At 38.5% G+C, this 19,187-nt stretch overlaps 1 protein-coding gene and 3 non-coding genes across 4 annotated transcripts in view; 1 reads left to right on the top strand and 3 right to left on the bottom strand.

Annotated features, from left to right (window-relative positions):
• The window catches only part of zgc:171566, a 21,476-nt gene extending 13,592 nt beyond the window's left edge, over nt 1-7,884 (top strand). Inside the window, exons 2-9 of the mRNA XM_017429218.3 lie at nt 1,672-1,786; nt 2,500-2,550; nt 2,953-3,037; nt 3,136-3,274; nt 3,438-3,544; nt 5,287-5,377; nt 6,478-6,615; nt 6,721-7,884. Coding sequence (XP_017284707.1) covers nt 1,672-1,786; nt 2,500-2,550; nt 2,953-3,037; nt 3,136-3,274; nt 3,438-3,544; nt 5,287-5,377; nt 6,478-6,615; nt 6,721-6,842 — 848 coding nt within the window. The 3' untranslated portion in view covers nt 6,843-7,884. The remainder of the gene's footprint in view (nt 1-1,671; nt 1,787-2,499; nt 2,551-2,952; nt 3,038-3,135; nt 3,275-3,437; nt 3,545-5,286; nt 5,378-6,477; nt 6,616-6,720) is intronic.
• Nucleotides 2,131-2,187, bottom strand: LOC112450998. Its single transcript, XR_003039725.1, has one exon. It is a non-coding gene; the product is annotated as a U7 small nuclear RNA (small nuclear RNA).
• Nucleotides 4,660-4,731, bottom strand: trnat-cgu. The gene has a single exon. It is a non-coding gene; the product is annotated as a tRNA-Thr (tRNA).
• trnat-cgu lies at nt 5,031-5,102 on the bottom strand. Its single transcript has one exon. It is a non-coding gene; the product is annotated as a tRNA-Thr (tRNA).
• Nucleotides 7,885-19,187: the final 11,303 nt, after the last annotated feature.

Below are 19,187 nucleotides of genomic sequence, written 5' to 3'. Positions count from 1 at the left end.
GGAGAGGGTGAGGCTGCATGTCCTGAGGGACGGGAGGTGGAGGTGGATGGAGAGGGTGAGGCTGCATGTCCTGAAGGAGGGGAGGTGAAGTGGGGGTGGAGGTGGAGGTGGGGGTGGAGGTGGTTACCTAACATCAGGACAGTTGAAAACTGCAGTCAGTGATTATTACACTTTTATAATGTCAGCTTTATGTTCTTTATTAAAGGGAGCTGATCCAAACTCAGCAGCTCTCATCACTTTGTTACATTTTTTTAATAAAAAAAAGTAGTTTATCACCTGATCTGCTCATCCTTGGCTTTTTTGAAGCTGGTAAACAGAGCGGGTCAGTTTCAGAGAGCAGACAGTCACTGTGGTCTCAGCAAAACAGGAAGTGGGTTGCAATCGCTTTTAGTTCTAAGAAGCTTGTCATAAATAAAATGAGCTGTTTTTAAGTGGATAATAGATTTCTGAGTCCTTGAGTGAGTCATCCGTAAATGACTGGATGATGTGCATCACATTCTGTGAACAAACATCTTTGCCACGTTCTCTGGTTTACTTATTCACCTTTAATGTTTTTGACCCGTCTGTTGCGTCGCAGTAGTTCTTCTTGTGATCTTGAGCAAAACATCTGTGATCATTGTGGTCAGAGCTGCAGCCATGACTCGGGACTGTCGAGTCACGAGTGAAGAAACCATTTCTTCTGCATCTCACATGCTTTACGTTCCTTGTTGGAAGCACAAAGCTCCTCCCAATATTATACAACAAGCAACACATGCCTAAAATAATATGCTGCTACACAAGTGGAGCATTGTACATCACGGGGAGGTGGTTTAAATGAATAACAGTGCAGACTCGAAACAACAGGTCAGTTGAAATGAGGAAATGTTTTTAATATTAGGAAACAAAAAAAAAACAACAAGGAAGCAAACAACTAATAACAGAACAGCTGCAGCCCACAGGAGGAAACATGAGAACAAACAGAGAACAAACAGGCTGGGCAGGTTAGGAACAGATATGAATGATAAACACAAGAAGGGAGAAAAGTAACTGAAAGAATTTCAAAGTAAAAGCAGAGCGAAGGAACAGTTAGTACAATGATACACAAAGATCCAGGATCATGATACAAACTATACAACAAGCTGGACTTTTAGTTGGAAAGAAACAACTTTGGACTGAAACATATTTTAAGCATCTTTGTAGCAAAAAAATGTTTCACTGCAGTCTGACTGTCCTGCTGTTAAAGGGATAGTCTGCTCATTTTAAAAGTGATGTTCGGTCTAATAGTTAGTATCTTATCAACCGTGACACGAGTCACAGAGAAACAGGCAAAAGTCTTCATCCAGTCTCGGCTAACGGCTAACCAGGGTTAACTTTCTGTTTTACTCTAAATATAATTAAAAAACACAACGATTATGGGGGTTTTGTTTTAAGGAAAATATGAAAACAGAGATAAATAGAGCAAAATTTAAGGATATTTCCTGAATCAAAATAGAAAGATTAAGATAAAAAGTTTTGTAAATGTGGTTGAAAGAAGGACAAACTTAGAAATCAGCTGAGGACCAGAAAACTGAAACTTCCATCTGAATTATTTACGAAACATTTCTATTTTAAAGAAATGTATTTCATTAAACAATTAAATAATAATCAGCAATGACAGAAATGACCTCCATGTTTGTCGTCTTCCCTCTTCAGGTGTGTTGGCACAAGAAAACCTTCCAGGAGATCAGTTCGCTGCTGGTTTTTCTTACATCGCCGCCTCTTATGTGAAGTTCCTGGAGAGCGGAGGAGCCAGAGTCGTACCCATCAGGTAAGACAGCAGCAGGAAATTCACCCAAATTTAATTTTCCTCCATCGAGTCTTCATTAAAGGCACTTTTACTTCAGTTGTATTATTTTCTCAAACACACCTGGGTTTAAAAACTATCTTCATTAAATTTGTAATACAGATTCTTTGTTTGTTTTTTAATGAACTGGGCTGTTAGACACCATATTAGATTTAGTACTAAATTAAAAACATGTACAGATTTAAGTTTTCATTTTATCACACAGCATATAAGTTTAATTTTTGAGCAAGAAGACTAAAATTAAATTAGATATTTCTCCATCTTCAGTGACTCTTATTCATGTTTCCTGATTTTATTTTGGTAGATCTGTGGGACTCCTTTTATAGGAGTCCTGCTGGAGAAATATCTAAAGAACATATAATCCCATTATCAGTTGCTCAAGTTCAGTGAGGACTTTTCGGCTGGCAGCACCATCAGTGACGGTGCCAAATGTGGATTCGTGTGGGCGGAGCTAGATTTGTGTGGGCGGAGTCTGTGCAAACGAGAGAGTTAATCACAGCTAACAATCAGAAACCAGCTTAATACTGAATTTAGAGCCTTTAACACTCTTCTTATTTACCTTTAATATTAATTTATTTAGATTTGTTTGTTTTATTGTATTCAAAATGTAAAAAATAAAGTGTTTTGTCTTTTAAAGTGACTGATAAAGACATTTCATGCCTTTTTTTGTTTACCAGGATCAACCGGACAGAAGAAGAATACACTAAACTGTTCTACTCAATAAATGGGTGAGTTGGTCTTTGTGCAGCTTTGTTTTCATATTTTACAACTGTTTTTCTTCTGCTAATGAAAAAAACAAAGTTAAATCAGAACTTTGTAGTCTGGAGAACAAGGAGAACTTGAAAATGTAGAAATGCTTTAAATGTCAACATCTGCCTTTTCTGCTGAGCTTCATCCCACAAATCAAACTAATAGTTTCTTGTTGGCCTGAAATGAAACATTTAAGCAGAAAAACAGGAACATGATACTTTAGTAAGCACACGTTTAAGATGTTACAATGAGCCACATGTTCAGGTTGGTTATCTGGTCATTCTGGCTCCTCTGTGAATTACAGTTTGTATAAACAGATGAACACATTGTGCTTTAAAGCGTGGCATGAACATGTTTGTACTCGCCGTGTATTTCCTCAGGTTGCTGCTGCCTGGAGGAGACGTGGACATTCAGACATCCCAGTTCAGTCGAGCTGCTCGGATCTTTTACAACTTGGCTCTGAAGGTGAGACAAGTGTCTGCCATGCTCCAGATGCTGAGCTGCGGTGTAGAAGCAGAAACCACACGGATCATTTTCTTCTTTTCTTTGTCTCCTCTCTGCAGGCCAATGATGCTGGGGACTACTTCCCCATCTGGGGAACATGTCAGGGTTTCCAGCAGCTCTCTGTCCTCACAGCCAGAAAAAACCTGCTCACGCTGACCAAAACCAAGTCTGTGGCTCTGCGTCTGACGCTCACACCAGGTGTCTGTCTGCTCTGGTTTTACTGCCTCATCCAGAAACAGCTATGAAAGAAATCCAGAGATGTTTCCTTGTCTGATTGTTTCCTTGTCTGATTGTTTCCTTGTCTGATTGTTTCCTCGTCTGGTTGTTTCCTCGTCTGATTGTTGCTCTCTGTGTGGCGCAGCGGCTCAGTCCAGCCGTTTGTTCCGGAGTTTTCCCAAAGATCTGCTTCAGACTCTAACTGATGAAAACATCACTTCCAACTTCCACAGATGGAGTCTTTCAATGCAGGTAGTTTTTTTACTCCCTCCTCCTCTGATAGTTCTGGTTTCTCCTTTCTCAGTATCTATGACACGTGTGTTCGTGAAGCTGTAACACTGAAACGCTTCTAACTTTTTATCCGATCAGATAATTATGTCAGTTTTTTGATTGCAGCACCAAAAACACTTCAACAATCAGCTTTGCTCCAAACTAGAAATAATAACAAACATTTATCTGATCTTTAACTCCAGCAGCAAGACATGATTACATGTTCAGAGCTGCAGAATGTAACTGGTCATTTTAAATAAATGATGCGAATGATGAGAAAATTGCAAGAAAATGTGCAAACTGTGCGGTTTAGGATCAGCACTCTGAGCTGCCAGTGGTTGAAAATCACAGCCTTTTTGTGCACAACTTACAAACCTGTATGCTAGGTCATGCATCTATTTTTCCTTTTTGCTTATCTGCTCCCACATTGTAGCCACCTCTGCCCACTACCCATCATGGCAACCACTCCACATGTATGATTAAATCTACTGGAGTACACTTTAGAAATTGAAAGTAAAGATTTGAATCAGTTCTTTAGGAATTAATAGTCAAAGTCATGAATTTTAGACCTGGACATCTGGGCCCTTTAGCCTCTGATGCAGGTTTCATACAGCTCTAACACTAAAGTTTACAAAACTAAATTAAGATGGAATCAAGGTATCTTCACAACTCAAACAACAAGACTCATGCAAGGGAACTGAGAACCCTGGACAGTTTTGAGACAGTTTGGAGACTCCCTCGTTGACGGTTGTTTGCCGACTCGTCTCCAGCAGTTGCAGCTCAGTGAGATTCTGGCTTAAACTAAGTAAAAGCAGAACAAGGACACTTCATGGCTCCTCAAGTTTCCTGATGCTTGAATTTATGCTTTACGTGTTTCTTTTCTTTGAAACTCAGCTGTTTGCTCTTAAGTTTCAGTGGTTATCACTTTGTCCTCAGATTTCACTTTTCTTTTTTACTTTTGAGCGAACCAGTGACACCCAAGCTTCTTGCTGACACAACTGAGGCCCTTTCAGTCTTTAGCTCTGTAATTATAGTGTTAGTTGATATCTGTAACCACCTTCCTGAAAACTCCACAAAGGAAAACTAAATACTTCTCAAGGCATGGATGGGGATTGAACCCATGATTTTTGGTTTACGAGACCAACGCCTTTCCACTTGGCCACCATGCCTGCATAGACTTGGGGAGGGAGGGGTCACAACCAACACCAAATCTGCTCCAGATGTGACATCTGGATGAGTTTGATGCAGCTTTTTTAGGCAGCTGATCAGATCTTGGCCACAACAACTAAAACAGTTCTGCATGTGAGATCTTCTGTAGTGTTTAAACCTTTATTGATTATAACCATGTTGCCTGCAAACATTACTTCAGATCCACCTTTTTCTGCATCATTTGGTATCCAGCATGTATTGGGTGGAATTGTCTTGTGTCAGTTTTATTCAGTCCTTAAAGGAGAACCACATGCTATTAAGGCATGGATGGGGATTGAACCCATGATCTTTGGTTTACGAGACCAACGCCTTTCCACTTGGCCACCATGCCTGCGTTCACCTGAGGAGGGAGGGGTCACAACGAACACCAAATCTGAAAATTAATGCTGCATGACGGCCGGTTGGAAGCCTCCCTGCTGGCTTCCACTTGTTAGTACACTTCCTGTACTTCCTGCAGAGTAATCATCCCATAAATTACTGCAAGGTCAACATGATTTCTGTTTGGGAACTTCCAGAACTACAGCAGAAATGCCAAACTGAAGAGGTTCTATAAAGTCCTGTCCACTAACAGCGACGGAGAGAAAGAGTTCATCTCCACCATGGAAGGTAAGCGTTCTTCATTCATCATCAGGTGGATTCTACAGGATGACACAAGGCACGGCTCTAACTTATTAGGTATGAAGCAGTGCATGCTGGGTAAAACCCTCATCCACTCTCTGTAAGGAACGTCTTTATGACAACACACCTCTGTTCTGATTGACTAAAGCTTGACTGAGACTCCTGACGTGATCTTCTGTCTGATTTCATCTAAACTGAAAATTAAAGCTTTTATTCTCAGGATGGAAGCTGTTAAAATGAGAAACTTCAGGGTCTTTAAAGGTGGACTTTTTATTCTTTCACATCTCTTTTTTTCCTTGTCTTGTGGAATATTTGTATACTACTCTCTGGTAAAAACAAAAAGGTGTCCTGTCTAAAAGTTCTGCTTTAGTCAGGATGTCTGTTAAATCAACCTCTCTAGGCGAGCAGACTGCCGTCTCTTTCCACGTCTCCTGCAGCTGAAAGTCAGCTGCAGGCAGATAAGAGCATCTGAATGTGTTACTTTGCATTTATTTTGACTACTAAGCAAATAAAGGCCTAACATTTTTTGAAGGAATGCATATCATTCCTTTAATGCCAGCAGTTTTAAACTAAGATGATTTCATGTTAAAAAAGGACAGAGTTACAGCTCTTTAGGACAAACCTTAAATGTTGTTATGCCAGTTTTGTGATTTCTGAGAGCCATCATGAATTAGGTTAAGAGTTAATCAGTTGTACATGACAATTTGTTCAATGATTCATGCAATATTTTGCTAACAGTACTGACAAATAAACACATACACACAGACATGAGCAACAAAAACACATCACTGCTACACCTTGTCTTTAGCAACAGGTGATTTGAAAAAAAGGATCATCAAGCAAACCAAAAAAAATCATTATTTGGAAAAAATGTCCACTAGATGGCGCCACCATTACACAATTAGAAAACTTGTTCTAATTACTGTATTTCTTGTAAATAGTTCATGTTGACACAAGTTTTTCCTAATTTTTTATCTGTAATTACTGTTTTCTGAGCGTGGTTCTGAATTTTCCATCATGGTGGAATTGGCTACAGAAGATGGATTAGTGACGTGATGTTTGCTGACTCTGTCTCTGATTTTACTCAGCCTACCGGTACCCGTTCTACGCCGTGCAGTGGCATCCAGAAAAAAGTCCATTTGAGTGGATTGATAAGCCGGGCATGGTCCACTCCATCTCTGCTGTCAGAACCAGCTTCTACTCTGCCAGCTTCTTCATCTCTGAAGGTCAGACTGAAAAGCTCTCTTTGCTTTTGACCAGTAGAGAAACCTAAAACTCAGCAGTAATCAGTAGTTTTCTGTTTGTTTTCCTTCCTCCATGGTCTCCTTTAGCCATGAAGAGCCAGCACCGTTTCTCCAGTCCTGCTGAAGAAGACAAAGCTCTCATTTACAACCACCAGCCCGTCTACAGAGGCATGACTGCAGTCTTTGTGCAGAACTATTACTTCGATTGATAAACAATAACAGAGAAGAAACCAATCAGAGGTTGCTGTCGTCACAATTAGTCATTCTTTAAACATCATAGCCCAAACCCAGACTTGGTGGAGTTGTCACTTTCAGCAGACTGAGCCAGCATGAGAAGATAAAACAAAAACAGAAAAATAACAAATAATCCCGACATAAACAGATGAAACTCAAACATACAGTAGGTTGAATGTTAACGTCACACACCAGCATCCCTCTGAATAAAATCACTTCTCATCATAGTTAATTTGGGTTGTGTGGCATTGATCTCAGTCTGGAGAATCTGAGAGAAATTTTCATGGAGGAACGTCCATTGAAGAGCTCCTTTCTGCCATCTGAAACAACTCAAAACCCAAAGTTTGAAGCAGACGGAGAGAATTCTACGTCATGTATTTTTATACCTTATCATTTTTGTATAAAAGCATTATTTATGTTGTTTTTGTCCTGCAGCTGATGAGCCGTGACTCACAGTTCGACTGGATTAATTACAGAACAAAAACCGCAGACAGTGAGATTGATTGATGAGATGATAGAATGATCCAGTGTCTTCATTCAGGATCATCATCTCCACAGCCTGAAGGACCTATTAGAACACGACTCCATCACAGCAATTTAGAAAACCTCCTCGAGTGTGAAGGCAATTATGTTGCTGCTACGCTTTTAGTTCTCTCCAAATGATTTTTCCCTGCTGTTTTTCACGTCTTTGAGCCGCTCTCCTGCTCCGTACGTCACGTTCCCGTTCACCCCCCCCCCCGGCCTGGCTCCGCTCTTCCACGTCAGGATGGAGTTCCACGCCTCACTACTGTCGTGTCTGTGTGAGGAAAGATCTGAGTATGTATAACAGGATTATTTTAAACAAACTGCTGTTTTAATGAGAGCAACACAATGAATGTATCACTTCTTTGGTGAAAACAGAAACAAACACTTTGATTTTCTGCATTTATAAAAATCACCTTCCTGTTTTTAAGCTTTAATTTTTATTCACTGTCTTTGTTTCAAAAACAGATCAACAAATGATTAAACTCTACAGATGAGTTATCTTTTTGTGTTTCAGCTGATAGAAATATTTCATTCATTCAGAAAGAAATAAACTCTTTTGTAAAACATGTCAGAGAATAAAAGATATGCTTCTTATTTCTTTCTCTTTTTTAACTTCTACACTTTGGAGACATGAGGTCGCATCACAGCCAGACTGGAATGTTTTCAAAAGAATTCATCATTTTAAACTAAATTTTCCTTCATGTTTGGGAACTGAAACAATCAGATGTTGCATCAGTTCTTTATGAAATAAATTTAGTTTATTATTATTATTAAATTTATTATGTTAACCACCAAACGTTTCAAGAATATTAAGCCAGATGTTTACTTCTTTTAAGGCATTTAATGTTTCTTTGGTGGAAAAAGTCTATTTCATTAATGAAGGAATATCAACATTATCTTTAATTTTTGCTCTTTGCAAATAAAATAATAATAATAAACTCTTCTTGTCTGAACTCCTGGAACTTCCTATATTAAATAGTAAATCAGCTTATGTCTGCTCTGTAGAGTTTCATGCACTGGATGCATAATTTGTATGATTTTTTGTCAAATAAACAATAAAGTTAAGTCAACATCAGCGTCTAACCAGCATTTTTTATTTACATAGGAGTTTTGTTTAAATAAAGATCTTTTCAGTCAGCTGACTGAACTCTTACGTCGTAAAATAGATGCTTTTACTTTTCCTCAAACAAAACAGATTAAGTTCATCAAAATGTTTTCACCTTGGGAAAACAAAAGATTTAAAAGAAGTTTAAGGGTAATATTTGTTTGAAGAAAACATTCACAGATTTATTTTCTGATTTAAGAAACTCTATTTTTAGTGGTTAGAGATGTCGCCTCCCAGCAAGAAAACTGCAGGATCGCTTCCTGGCCTGGGTGGAGTTTACATGTTCTCCCTGTGTGCATCTGGGTTTACTCCAGGTACTCTGGTTTCCTCCCACAGAACAAAAAACATGCATGTTAGGTTAGGTTAGGTGATGGATGGATGGATGGATGGATGGATGGATGGATGGATGGATGGATGGATGGATGGATATTTTTGGTGTCTAATCTGGGACTGGTGATCAGGAAAGAAGGTGTAATCCCACAAACATCCACTGGGTGGCAGCAAAACACCATTAAATATCAGAAACAGGAAGTGAGGGACACTGGGAGCAAATTTGATATAAAGTTATGTAAAGATTTGTCAATCAAATCACAGAGAAGTCAGGGAATTTACCAATGTAAATGTATTTATATATTTATTTATTCTTTTTTCAAACACCTTCCTCCTGACATGTCTGCTACAGGAATTAGATTCTGACCTGATATAAAAATCTTACTGGATATAATGAAATAAAATTGAAAATTGCATACGCCACAAATTGCTTTGCACAGACGCAATAAAAAAATAAACTTCCAGAATGGTTTCTTATTCAAAAGAAAAATCAGAATAATTCAACACATGTGATTTTGTTAAATATTCTTTTCAAATTGTTGTGTTTTGTCTGCAGTTTCTTTTTTTTCTCTGCCTCCTCAGGAACACATCATCATTTTTCTCAGCTTGACAGATTTTACAAACTGCAAAACTACAAATCATCAGATTTATTTTTACTAAAATGGATTTGGATTGAAGTTGCTTTCTTTCTCCATATTGATCCCTTTAGTGACTTTGTTAGAAGGTTAAGTTATAAATACCTTAACAAAATAAGAGCCCAACTTTTTTGTACAAAATGCATGTGTAGATTATCTGTGTCATGCAATAATATAATTGCAATTTTAGTAAATCCTAATTTTAGTTCATTGAGATTTTCATCAAGATTGTGGAATCATTGGCGTCATCATTTATTTGTGACTCAGTGAATGATATGTCATGTTTATTTTACCTTTTTAGAAGGACCTTTTCTGTGTCTGGAATAAAGATATGATTGATTTTTTTGACTAAAACAAAATAAAAATCCAGAGCAAATGAATCAAACAATATATTCTTTCTCGTTAAGAAACAAAACAATAAGATCTGATATCTTTCTGTTCCCTGAATAAATGAAGCAGACAAATGTCAGACAGTAATCTCTGTTTGTAATGTAATTACAGCATTTAGTTTGCTCTTTAGGACATTTATAGAAATGTATTTTGATCTGCTCAGCAAGGAGGCCATCTGAGTTTTCAGGCATTCTGGACTGAATTTGCCTTTTTATTCATCTCTGTCTCTCTTTGTTTCTGCTGTTTCATACATGATACTTTGAGCAGTCCAGGCCATTGATCCTGAAATGCAGCACGAGCTTTAGTGAGGGTCTGGATATAAAAGTTCTTTCTCTCAAGAGCTGCCCAGTGTGAGAATAAAGCTGATCTTCTGTCTAGACTCAGAATACTTCCACACACAGGGAGGATCATTTCCTTTCATCTGATGTAAACTCCAAAGGTCTTGAGGAAAAAATAAGCAGGTCTTCTTTGTGATCTGTCTCGTGCAGAGAGAGCGGATATGAGCAGAAAGAGGAGAGAATTCGGTGGATTGAAGACTGAGGAGAACAAAGACGAGAGAAAATCACTTAGACTCTGAGAAGAGGGTGAGGCAAAAAGGAAAGATAGCCCCAGCATGCTGATCTGAGACATACAAAACACTAAGTGTTCAGAAGCCCCCAGACTGGACTATTAATGTGGAGCTATATGAAATATAATCCTTGTATTTCACATAAAAACCCTGCTTTTCTTCACTTTTGAGCGCCGTGTGAGAAGATGTGGGTCAAACTGGAGCCTAAAGTCGAGTTTGAACATGTTGAACTGGCAGAACGATCCTGGGGTTGTGTGTCAGGATTTGTGATCCTGGTGTAAAGTTGTGTTCTTGTGGAGTTCTGCTGTCTTTGCCCTGTCAGCCTGCCACGCTCCCTTCACCTGGTTTCCATTACCTGTCCCTCCAGCTGTGCTCGACCTCCCGCTCATCCTCAGCCTTTGTATTCAGTCACTTCCATTCGCTGTTGCTTTCTAGGCCACAGTCAGGTTCTGCTCCTCGTGTCTCCTCGCCGTCCTTAGTGGTTCACTTCTTTGTTGTTCTGCCGCCACGTCAGCCTTTTTCTTCGAATAAAGTTAATTCAGTTCAGTCCTCAGAGTCCGACTGCATTCTGGATCCAATTCTCAACCTACGCAAACCTGACGTTAAGTTTCTTTTCTTGGTCATATTTAGACATTTCCTTGTCTTCATTCAGTTTGTTTGCTCAGTTTTCCTTGAGTCACTGACTATTTTCTTCCTCCAGTGTTCATCATACACCTGTTTTTTACCTGTCCGTTAGTCTCAGCTGCACTCATTCAGTCATCCCCTCTCCCAGCATGTTTATATCACTTAATGCTCACATTGATTTCTCCCTGTTTTGGTCTTTATATATATTCTTTTACTCTGTCTTATGGGTTTCCTTTTAATCCAGTTGGTCAGCTTTTTCTTTTCTTTATTAACGTTTCAAGTTAAAAACTCACGACATCCAGTGGATGAATGGCTCACTTACATTCAAACTTTTCATTATGTTTTTTGTTCTGGGTACTAGTTTTCTTTAGGATCTGAATAAAAGTTGGTTTTAGATCCTCCTCTTCTTTTGGGTCATGTCTTCCTGCTTCTTTATGCCCGTTTTGCGTCACTCGATCATCAGTTTGGTGATTATCGCCTGCTTTCATGGCAGCAGACAAGCATGTGTGTGTCTGCAAAATAACCTCATGGATTTTATTCAGCCTTTCAGAAAGGAATAATTGAATGTACGTCTACAACTGATTAACTCTGAAGTCAACCTGAGTCAAGATGGCTGCTGCAACTAATCAACCATGGCAACTCAGCCATGTTTTTTTTTACAGATATTGGGCTAAAATTTGGTGTGGTAGTAGCTGAGAGTCATCTCCATCACATGCACTAAACAGTAACAGGTTGCACAACATGTTTGTTTAAAATACTGGCGTGCGAGGTGGCGGGCGATATGCATTCTGTCAATAAATGCTGCTTCTGTTATTCAAGTTATTTCAAATCTACATCCTTAACTAGTCCCACTTGTTCTGCATCACAAACTTCACTCCAAATTGCATCTTTTAAAAGTCTAACAAATATCTAAAATAAATAAAAATAAAGTGTAAATGCGGTAAAAGATTCTGTCCTCACTGTCTAATGATGCAAAGTCTAATAAAAGACTGAACGTTTTCTTTTCTCCATTAAGCCTGTTTTCTGCACAAATACAATAAAATGTTTTTTGATGAACAGTCCTTACTGTTTTTAATTAAACAGGGGCTGAAGTAGTGCTGCAGCCATTTTTATATTTGTTCCATGAGGACCATTAATTACACGGAGCTTTCATCTAATCACTTCATGAAGTAACTTCATTCCCCTCTGCATTACTGAGGCACAACGAAGACACAGCAACCAATCAGAGCGTTTCGAGTTTATGAAATGACTCAGGTTGGGATGGTTCTGTAAGTGGACCAATTTCCATAATTCATCCTTTATGAGTTTCAGTGGATCTTCTGTGAGCTCAGGCCCTACATGCTGAGTTAACTGCAAGTCATGCATGCCCAAACTGCCACAGACACAAAGGAGGATCTGTGAAATCATCTCCTTAATGATGAGTTTTAAAGGCAGCAGCATCCATTTTTACACCACATTAACTAGGAGACAAGAACATCAGGCTCATCTGAATGCACAGGATATGACACATATACCCTGATGCATCCAGCATGTACAGTGTAGACATTCACAAATACACACTCCGCTGAGTTCGTACACAACCGTACACAACCTTTACCTTCAATTATTCCAGCACCTAATCATAACCAGATTTAAAATGTTCCTGCTTTTATTCTATAAACGTAATTATTTGGCACATAGTTGATAGTTATAATAATGTCTGTGTTCATTTAGTCTGTACCGGTGGATGGATTTAAATAAAACGCTCAGAAAGTAGTCATGAGTTGTACACCTGCAACTGGTTAACCCCGTTCAAGACAGTTTATTGAGTTTGACTCTTTTCCTCCTCGGCGCGACATGATCTCAGTTTAAAACTCTGGCATGAAAGGTGGCGGGCGACATGCATTCCTTCAAGGAATGCTGAGCCTTTTCATTCCAAAGGTTTTCCAGCGAGTGAACAAGGAGTTCACAGAAACTGGATTTCCTTTTATTAGTTTCTGAGGTTTTAACCTTTGAAAAATAAACAAATTAAGTAAATTACATAAATAAACAAAGAGTGGGGGGAAATACTAGTATATAATATGCTTCTTATCTCAAAAATTGAATTGAACCCTAACCTGACACGCTAACATGATTTCTGCTGATGAAACACAAACTGTAGATTTTTAGCTCCTGATCTTTGAGGTAAAGAGCAGTTTTTCTAACAGCTAAAACAGTCCTGCCAAGAAGATAAGAAAAGGAGGAATGAAATCCTCCCATTAAGGCTCCCCACTCCTGCTTTTCGATTTCTCTCCCTGTGGGTTTGTGCGATAAAAACTCTTTGAACAGTCTCAGAGTCATTCTCGCTGTTGCTTGCTCTCTTTCGCACTCTACGCTGCAGGTTCACACAGCAGCAAGAATGATTTGTTTCTGTTTCTTTCCCCATTTGTCTTCTCTGTGGGCTGGCAAAAGAAAAATGTCATACAGTATTGTTCTGTGTTTTTCCTCCTGCTGTCGTCATTCTTTTTTCATTCATGCACCTTCAAGAAACCATAAAAAGGAGAAAGACTTCTTGGAAAAGGTTTTCATCTAAGTATTCCACATTTTGCATGTTGTGTTTGAGATCAAAGGATGATTCTGAGAAGTTGAGGCATTAAAAGCTACAGAACTACACAAAGAAATGGAAATCACACAAAGATCTTAGACTGATTTATTTATTTTCCATTTCTTATTTTATGAGGTTTGAATTTGACAGAAGCAAGTTAACAAAACTTAAACACTAAATCTGCTAACAGTCTGCTCCTGTGGTAAAAATATAACAGTTAAAACTCAATTTTTATGAGCTTTTTTGACACAGAGCTATTTTCAGTTTGCATTACAGCACATTTGTGTCTTATAGGGATAAATCTGGATTTCTGCTGAGTTAAGAACAAAACGTTACACATAAGATTATGTAGGAGGTCCTAATTTATTCCGTTATATTTTATTTATTTCTGAACATTTAGATGTTTTTAATTTAACCAAAGTAAAGATGTTAAATGACAGAAACCAGACCGCTCAGTCTGAGTCTAACAGGAAAAAAGGGAACTTTCTTATAAAGTTATAAACTCAGATTCTAAAACAGACTTTGTTACCTGTTTAAATAAAAAAGCTTTGTGACAGTTTTATGTCATTTTTAGGTCAATAAAAAGGAAAACAGGAAAAATATATAAGTTGTGTTTTGTCACAAATTGCAAAAAGTCTCGATTTGTTTCATCTCCTCGTGTCAAAAAGCTTAATCAGCTTCAGCTGTTTATTCTTTCACTTCACACATTATCTAAATACTTATAATCCAACCAACTTTAAATGTTAAATTATTCTATTCATTAAAGATAAAAAAGATATTATTGGTTTTCAAACAAACTCAGTACAATACATTCATCATTAAACAGCTCAGAGTGCAGTGTTTCTCCTCCATCCTTTTTTATTTTCATTTATTTGTTTATTTGGTCCGCTTTAAACATCAACATAAAGCTTCTTTTACTTAAATTTTATTCTCTAATTATTTGTCTTTGTCTTTGGATCTTAACACTTTCTTGATTATTATTATTTTTTTAAACTCTTCCCCTAATTATGGCCCACCACCATGTTAGTTTCAATTAACTAATCACTGGATGTATGTCAACAAGTGATTAGCTTATTCAAGATGGCCACCACAGCTAATCGATGTTAGCAAAAAGTCTCTAAAACTGTACAGATGTTGAGCTAAAACTGTGTGTGGTAGTAGTTGAGAGTCATTCCCAAAGCAAACTTCAAATCACTGATTAGCCAATTCTGTGTTTAATAATGGTAATTGACTGTGGCGGCCATCTTGATCTGGGGCGACTCCAAAAGCTGTAAATCGTAAATCTTTCTGAAAGTTTGATTTAGGTGGTTTGTTTTGTTAACAGACACACACACACATACACATATTTGTACACAGATACAGGCGATTACATGATTGCCCACCTTTCATGGTGGTGGGTGATAAAAATGGAGGAGATGGTAAATTTCTGCACCACAGGAGGAAACATGATGTCCAAGAGCTAAAAATGGTGTAATAAACACCTTTTCTGTTAATTCTAAATCCTCCTCAGAGTACATCCTGGTGTTTTCCGATTTATCCCTCCTTTGTTTTTTCCTTCATTGTCTCAGTTTCTGAATTTCTGTGTCGACGTTTCACAAGCTGCCTTTTATTTGCTCCTCTGCCCACTTTTGTTCCCACCCCACAGGTGTTATTAATACTTCTCCGTCTGTCTGATTTTCTGCTTTTGAGTACTCTTTTGTCCACTGAAACCCACAACAGCCGTAATCCTCCAAAATAAACCCTCAGCAGATCTGAGGAAACACAAATAGAGAATCTGGATGACATGAAATGGAGAAGGAAACTGTGAGAATCCCAGAAACACAGAAACAGATAAAATATACGGTGATAAACCAGCAGAATCATCGCCTCTGATGTGCTTTATTATTCCTGCTGTTTTCCCTGATTTCCCAGCTCTGTTGTTTGTGCTGGCAGGAAGCAGAGATGGGCCGAGCTGCCAGTAACACAAAGAGAACATCCAAGCAAAGTTGGCTGATAGAAACACGACGAATGACTTTAAAACCTGAGAGCTGGCTTTTACCCCAAGATCTCCACATATAACCTTCATGATGAGCTCTAAAAACAGCTTTAATAGCTAATGAGGTCCGAGGATTTGTCCCTCAGCCTGGATTCCGTTAAAGCTTAAAATAAGGGTTGCAAAGATCGGGGAATCTTCACCCATCCCCGTACACATGAAGGGCAATGATTTAATGACGTGGGGGCTCTCAGCGTCCTTGCATGGCATGCAGATGTGCACAGTCTTGTCACTTAAAGCATGTTCAAAAAAATCTGAACAGTCACAGAGTTGTCGTAACGGTCTTGAACTCCTCTCAGTTTTGTTTCAGGAAGTTTTTTAACGATAGAGCTTCTGACAGGAAACATCCAAGGCTGTGGCCCTGAATGTCCAGGTGTAAAAACAATATTATTTATTAAAATATTGGATGAAATCTGCTTATCTCTGTTTCTAAAGGTAGAGCAGGCACCAAAATGGGTAGAAAGCAGGCCGAGGTGAGTAATGAAAATATGTTCACAACCAAATTTAGTTTTCCAAGATGTGCCTTTTCCAGCACACCTTGGATGAAGATGTAGCAAATTTCTTTGAATATCCAAGGACTATGTGTTTTTAATTCTTTATATTAGAAACAATTTATTATAAAACTACAGACTGATTGTGGCCGGTTTAAAGGTGAGTGTTGGCCGCTGAAGAACTGGAATTTGATAAACCAACCTTCCAGTGTGAAAACGACTTCATCCACTGAGCCACAGCCACCTGATTAGTAACACAAAGAATGAAACTAAAAATGCATTTAATCATTTTTCTGTGATTAACGGTTATATGAACATATATGAAGTTATTTAAAAAGACTTATTCCACAGGGCAGGTTTACTTACAGATTCAGTGAAACTGTAAAGGATTGTTTCTTTTTTAATGAATTGGGATCTTTCTGCTTCTTTTTCTTCCTCCTGAAAGCCATTGTCTTCACAGATCATTAAATGATTAAAGGATGGACAGATAGGTGGAAGGATGAGAAAAGATAAATATAAAAACACATCAGTGAACACGCTTTTGTTTCCATCGTGTCATTTCTCCAACACAGTGAATGAAGTCTTTATCATTTTGACTTTGTGCCAGTATAAAAATGTGTTTGCATGTGTATTTTATACAATAAATGTCTGTTTTAAGTATGTGTTTATGTGTAATTTATAGTCTTTTTGTTTCGCCATCTCTGTTTGTTTTAAATATAGAATATTTAGGTTTAACTCTGGTTTGCTGTGGAATAAACAAGCAGGATAACACAGCTAGAAAGGCTTCACCTCACACAATACATTAAGTTACATTTCTACACCTAAAGAAGAAAAAGAAACTCATCCTGTTTAGAGAGGTGATGAAGGCCATCTGGTCCCACAGATGCAACTTCACTCTGTCCACTAATGTTTTATTTTGTGGTTCATAAAAAATTACAAATAAAAAAGAAGATGGACTTGTGTTTCATACAACATGGGGTACCAAACAACTAATCAGCCACCAAAAATAAATAAACCTGCCTCTGCACCATTGAGCAGGAAGCACAAACAACCAAACCAACAATAGAAACTGCCCTTCTGTGTGCAACATCTGCATGCCAGGAGACAGTCGAACTAACGAGGAGTTAATTCAAAGTCTCACTCCTCAAACAAACTGCATCCATGCGTGCACCAGCTTTGTGCCGTGCATCCAAGGTGCATCACGTTTGTGTAACTTGCATGTGCCACAATCAAGATAGGCCTACAGCAAGGTCACAAAACCAAGCATCTCACTTTACAACTCTTTGCCGTATAGATTCAGGTCTGCTGAGGCCCTCTCAAGCCTTTTTTTTATAGGGGAGGCTTTTGTCTACTTTGGTCACAGACTTTAATCTCAGCTCAGGTGTGAGAACCACACAAAGAATCCCACCGCTGCCTCCATATTGTCATGACAAAACAATAAAGAGACAGGAAGACCGAGGTTGTTGATTTAAACAGTTTATCATAAAGAAATGTCAAACAGAAACATCCCAGGCAGGAGACAGAATCTGTCAGCCCTAAGATTATAAAACAATCAAGAGCAAGACGGCCAGTTTCACTTTAAGAGCAATAAGACCAGGCATCAAACTGTGAACAGCTACAGTACACGACAGTTCTGCACCTAATGAGGACATCTCGAAAGGCCCATCAGTAAATCTTATTTTCTCACATCTGCTACATGTGTGTATGTTTGTTTGTAGGCTTTTCTGATAAAAGCAATAATGTATTGTTGCTGTGTGAAACCTTTGGTCGTGTTGGGCTGTTTTATGACCTCACACACAAACAGACACACCAAATAAAAGTTGTTCAGTGTCTGATACAGACAGTTAAAATTTACACAGGCATTCCCACACATTTGCATCATGCTGTGCTTTTGTATAAAACATAAACACGTAATTACCCGCAGACCTCCTGCTGTTGCTTGTGTTTGTTGGAATCCCACTCTGAGCTGCTCGGAGAGCTGCAGCTCCACGCCTGGAATCCAAGGATCACAGAGTCGCACAGCAGTTGGGATCATCTTTCATATCTGTCGACTTTTATTACTGTGCAATTAGAGAATGCAGACGCCGAGTTAAATTGTGTTTTAAAATCATAAAATAGATGGTTACAGTGAGGTTTTCATTTTGAAGTTAGAGATATGAGGTCATACAGTCTTACAATATGCTTCCTGACATCTTTTCTGAACCCTCATGATTCTGTTCCAGGTAGCAGGAAGCTGGTCCTCTTCTCCAGCTATTATTGGGCGGGAGGTTTGTACACCATAGACAGATCGCCAGTCCATCACAGGGTCACACAGAGACAAAGATTCCCATTCAGTCACTAAGGGCCAATTTAGAGTTACCAATTTCCCTCACATCCATGTTTTTAGACTGTAAAAGGAAACTGGAGTACCTGGAGAAAACCCTTGGATGCACAAACGTCACAGAGTTGATCCCAGCAGTGATGCTGCAGAAATACACCGCTAACCATCTTTTATATAACATTCAAACTAACATTTATTGAAATTATAACATTTTCTTTTACTCAAATATGCAAATAGAGATCACTCTTGCTGCTGCCCTCTTCATTAGTACTCCAAACATTTCTGTCCCTCTTAAAATGTCTGTTTATTGACAGATTTATACTCAATCTAAACCATGTAAGACTGAAAGAATAAAAGGATACCGCCCGCTGCCTTACATGCCAACAAGCGTATATCTTGGGAACGACTCTCAGCTACTACCACACTAAAGCTGCGCTCACTAAGGTCAATTAGTGGTGGAGGACATTTTGACTTGGTTTGACTCGAAGGGTTTATTTGTTGTAGATGTACACCCAGTGATAACGTTTTAAGAGTTTCATTAAAATCCGTTCAGTGGTTCATGAGATATTTTGCTAACAGGCAAATAGACACCCACACAGAGGCAGTTACACAATTGCCTGTCTCTTTATTTTTCTGACCAACCATCTCCATTCTTCCTGCTTACAGCACTGCACCTAATTTATTTGTTTGGTCCACTTATTAACTTAGATACAATAAACGACGACCAGTTTGTGTTA

Source organism: Kryptolebias marmoratus, linkage group LG4 (genome assembly GCF_001649575.2).
Source record: "Kryptolebias marmoratus isolate JLee-2015 linkage group LG4, ASM164957v2, whole genome shotgun sequence".
NCBI lineage: Eukaryota > Metazoa > Chordata > Actinopteri > Cyprinodontiformes > Rivulidae > Kryptolebias > Kryptolebias marmoratus.
The sequence above is the reverse complement of the archived record's forward strand: the minus strand, read 5'-3'. Positions and strand labels throughout refer to the sequence as shown.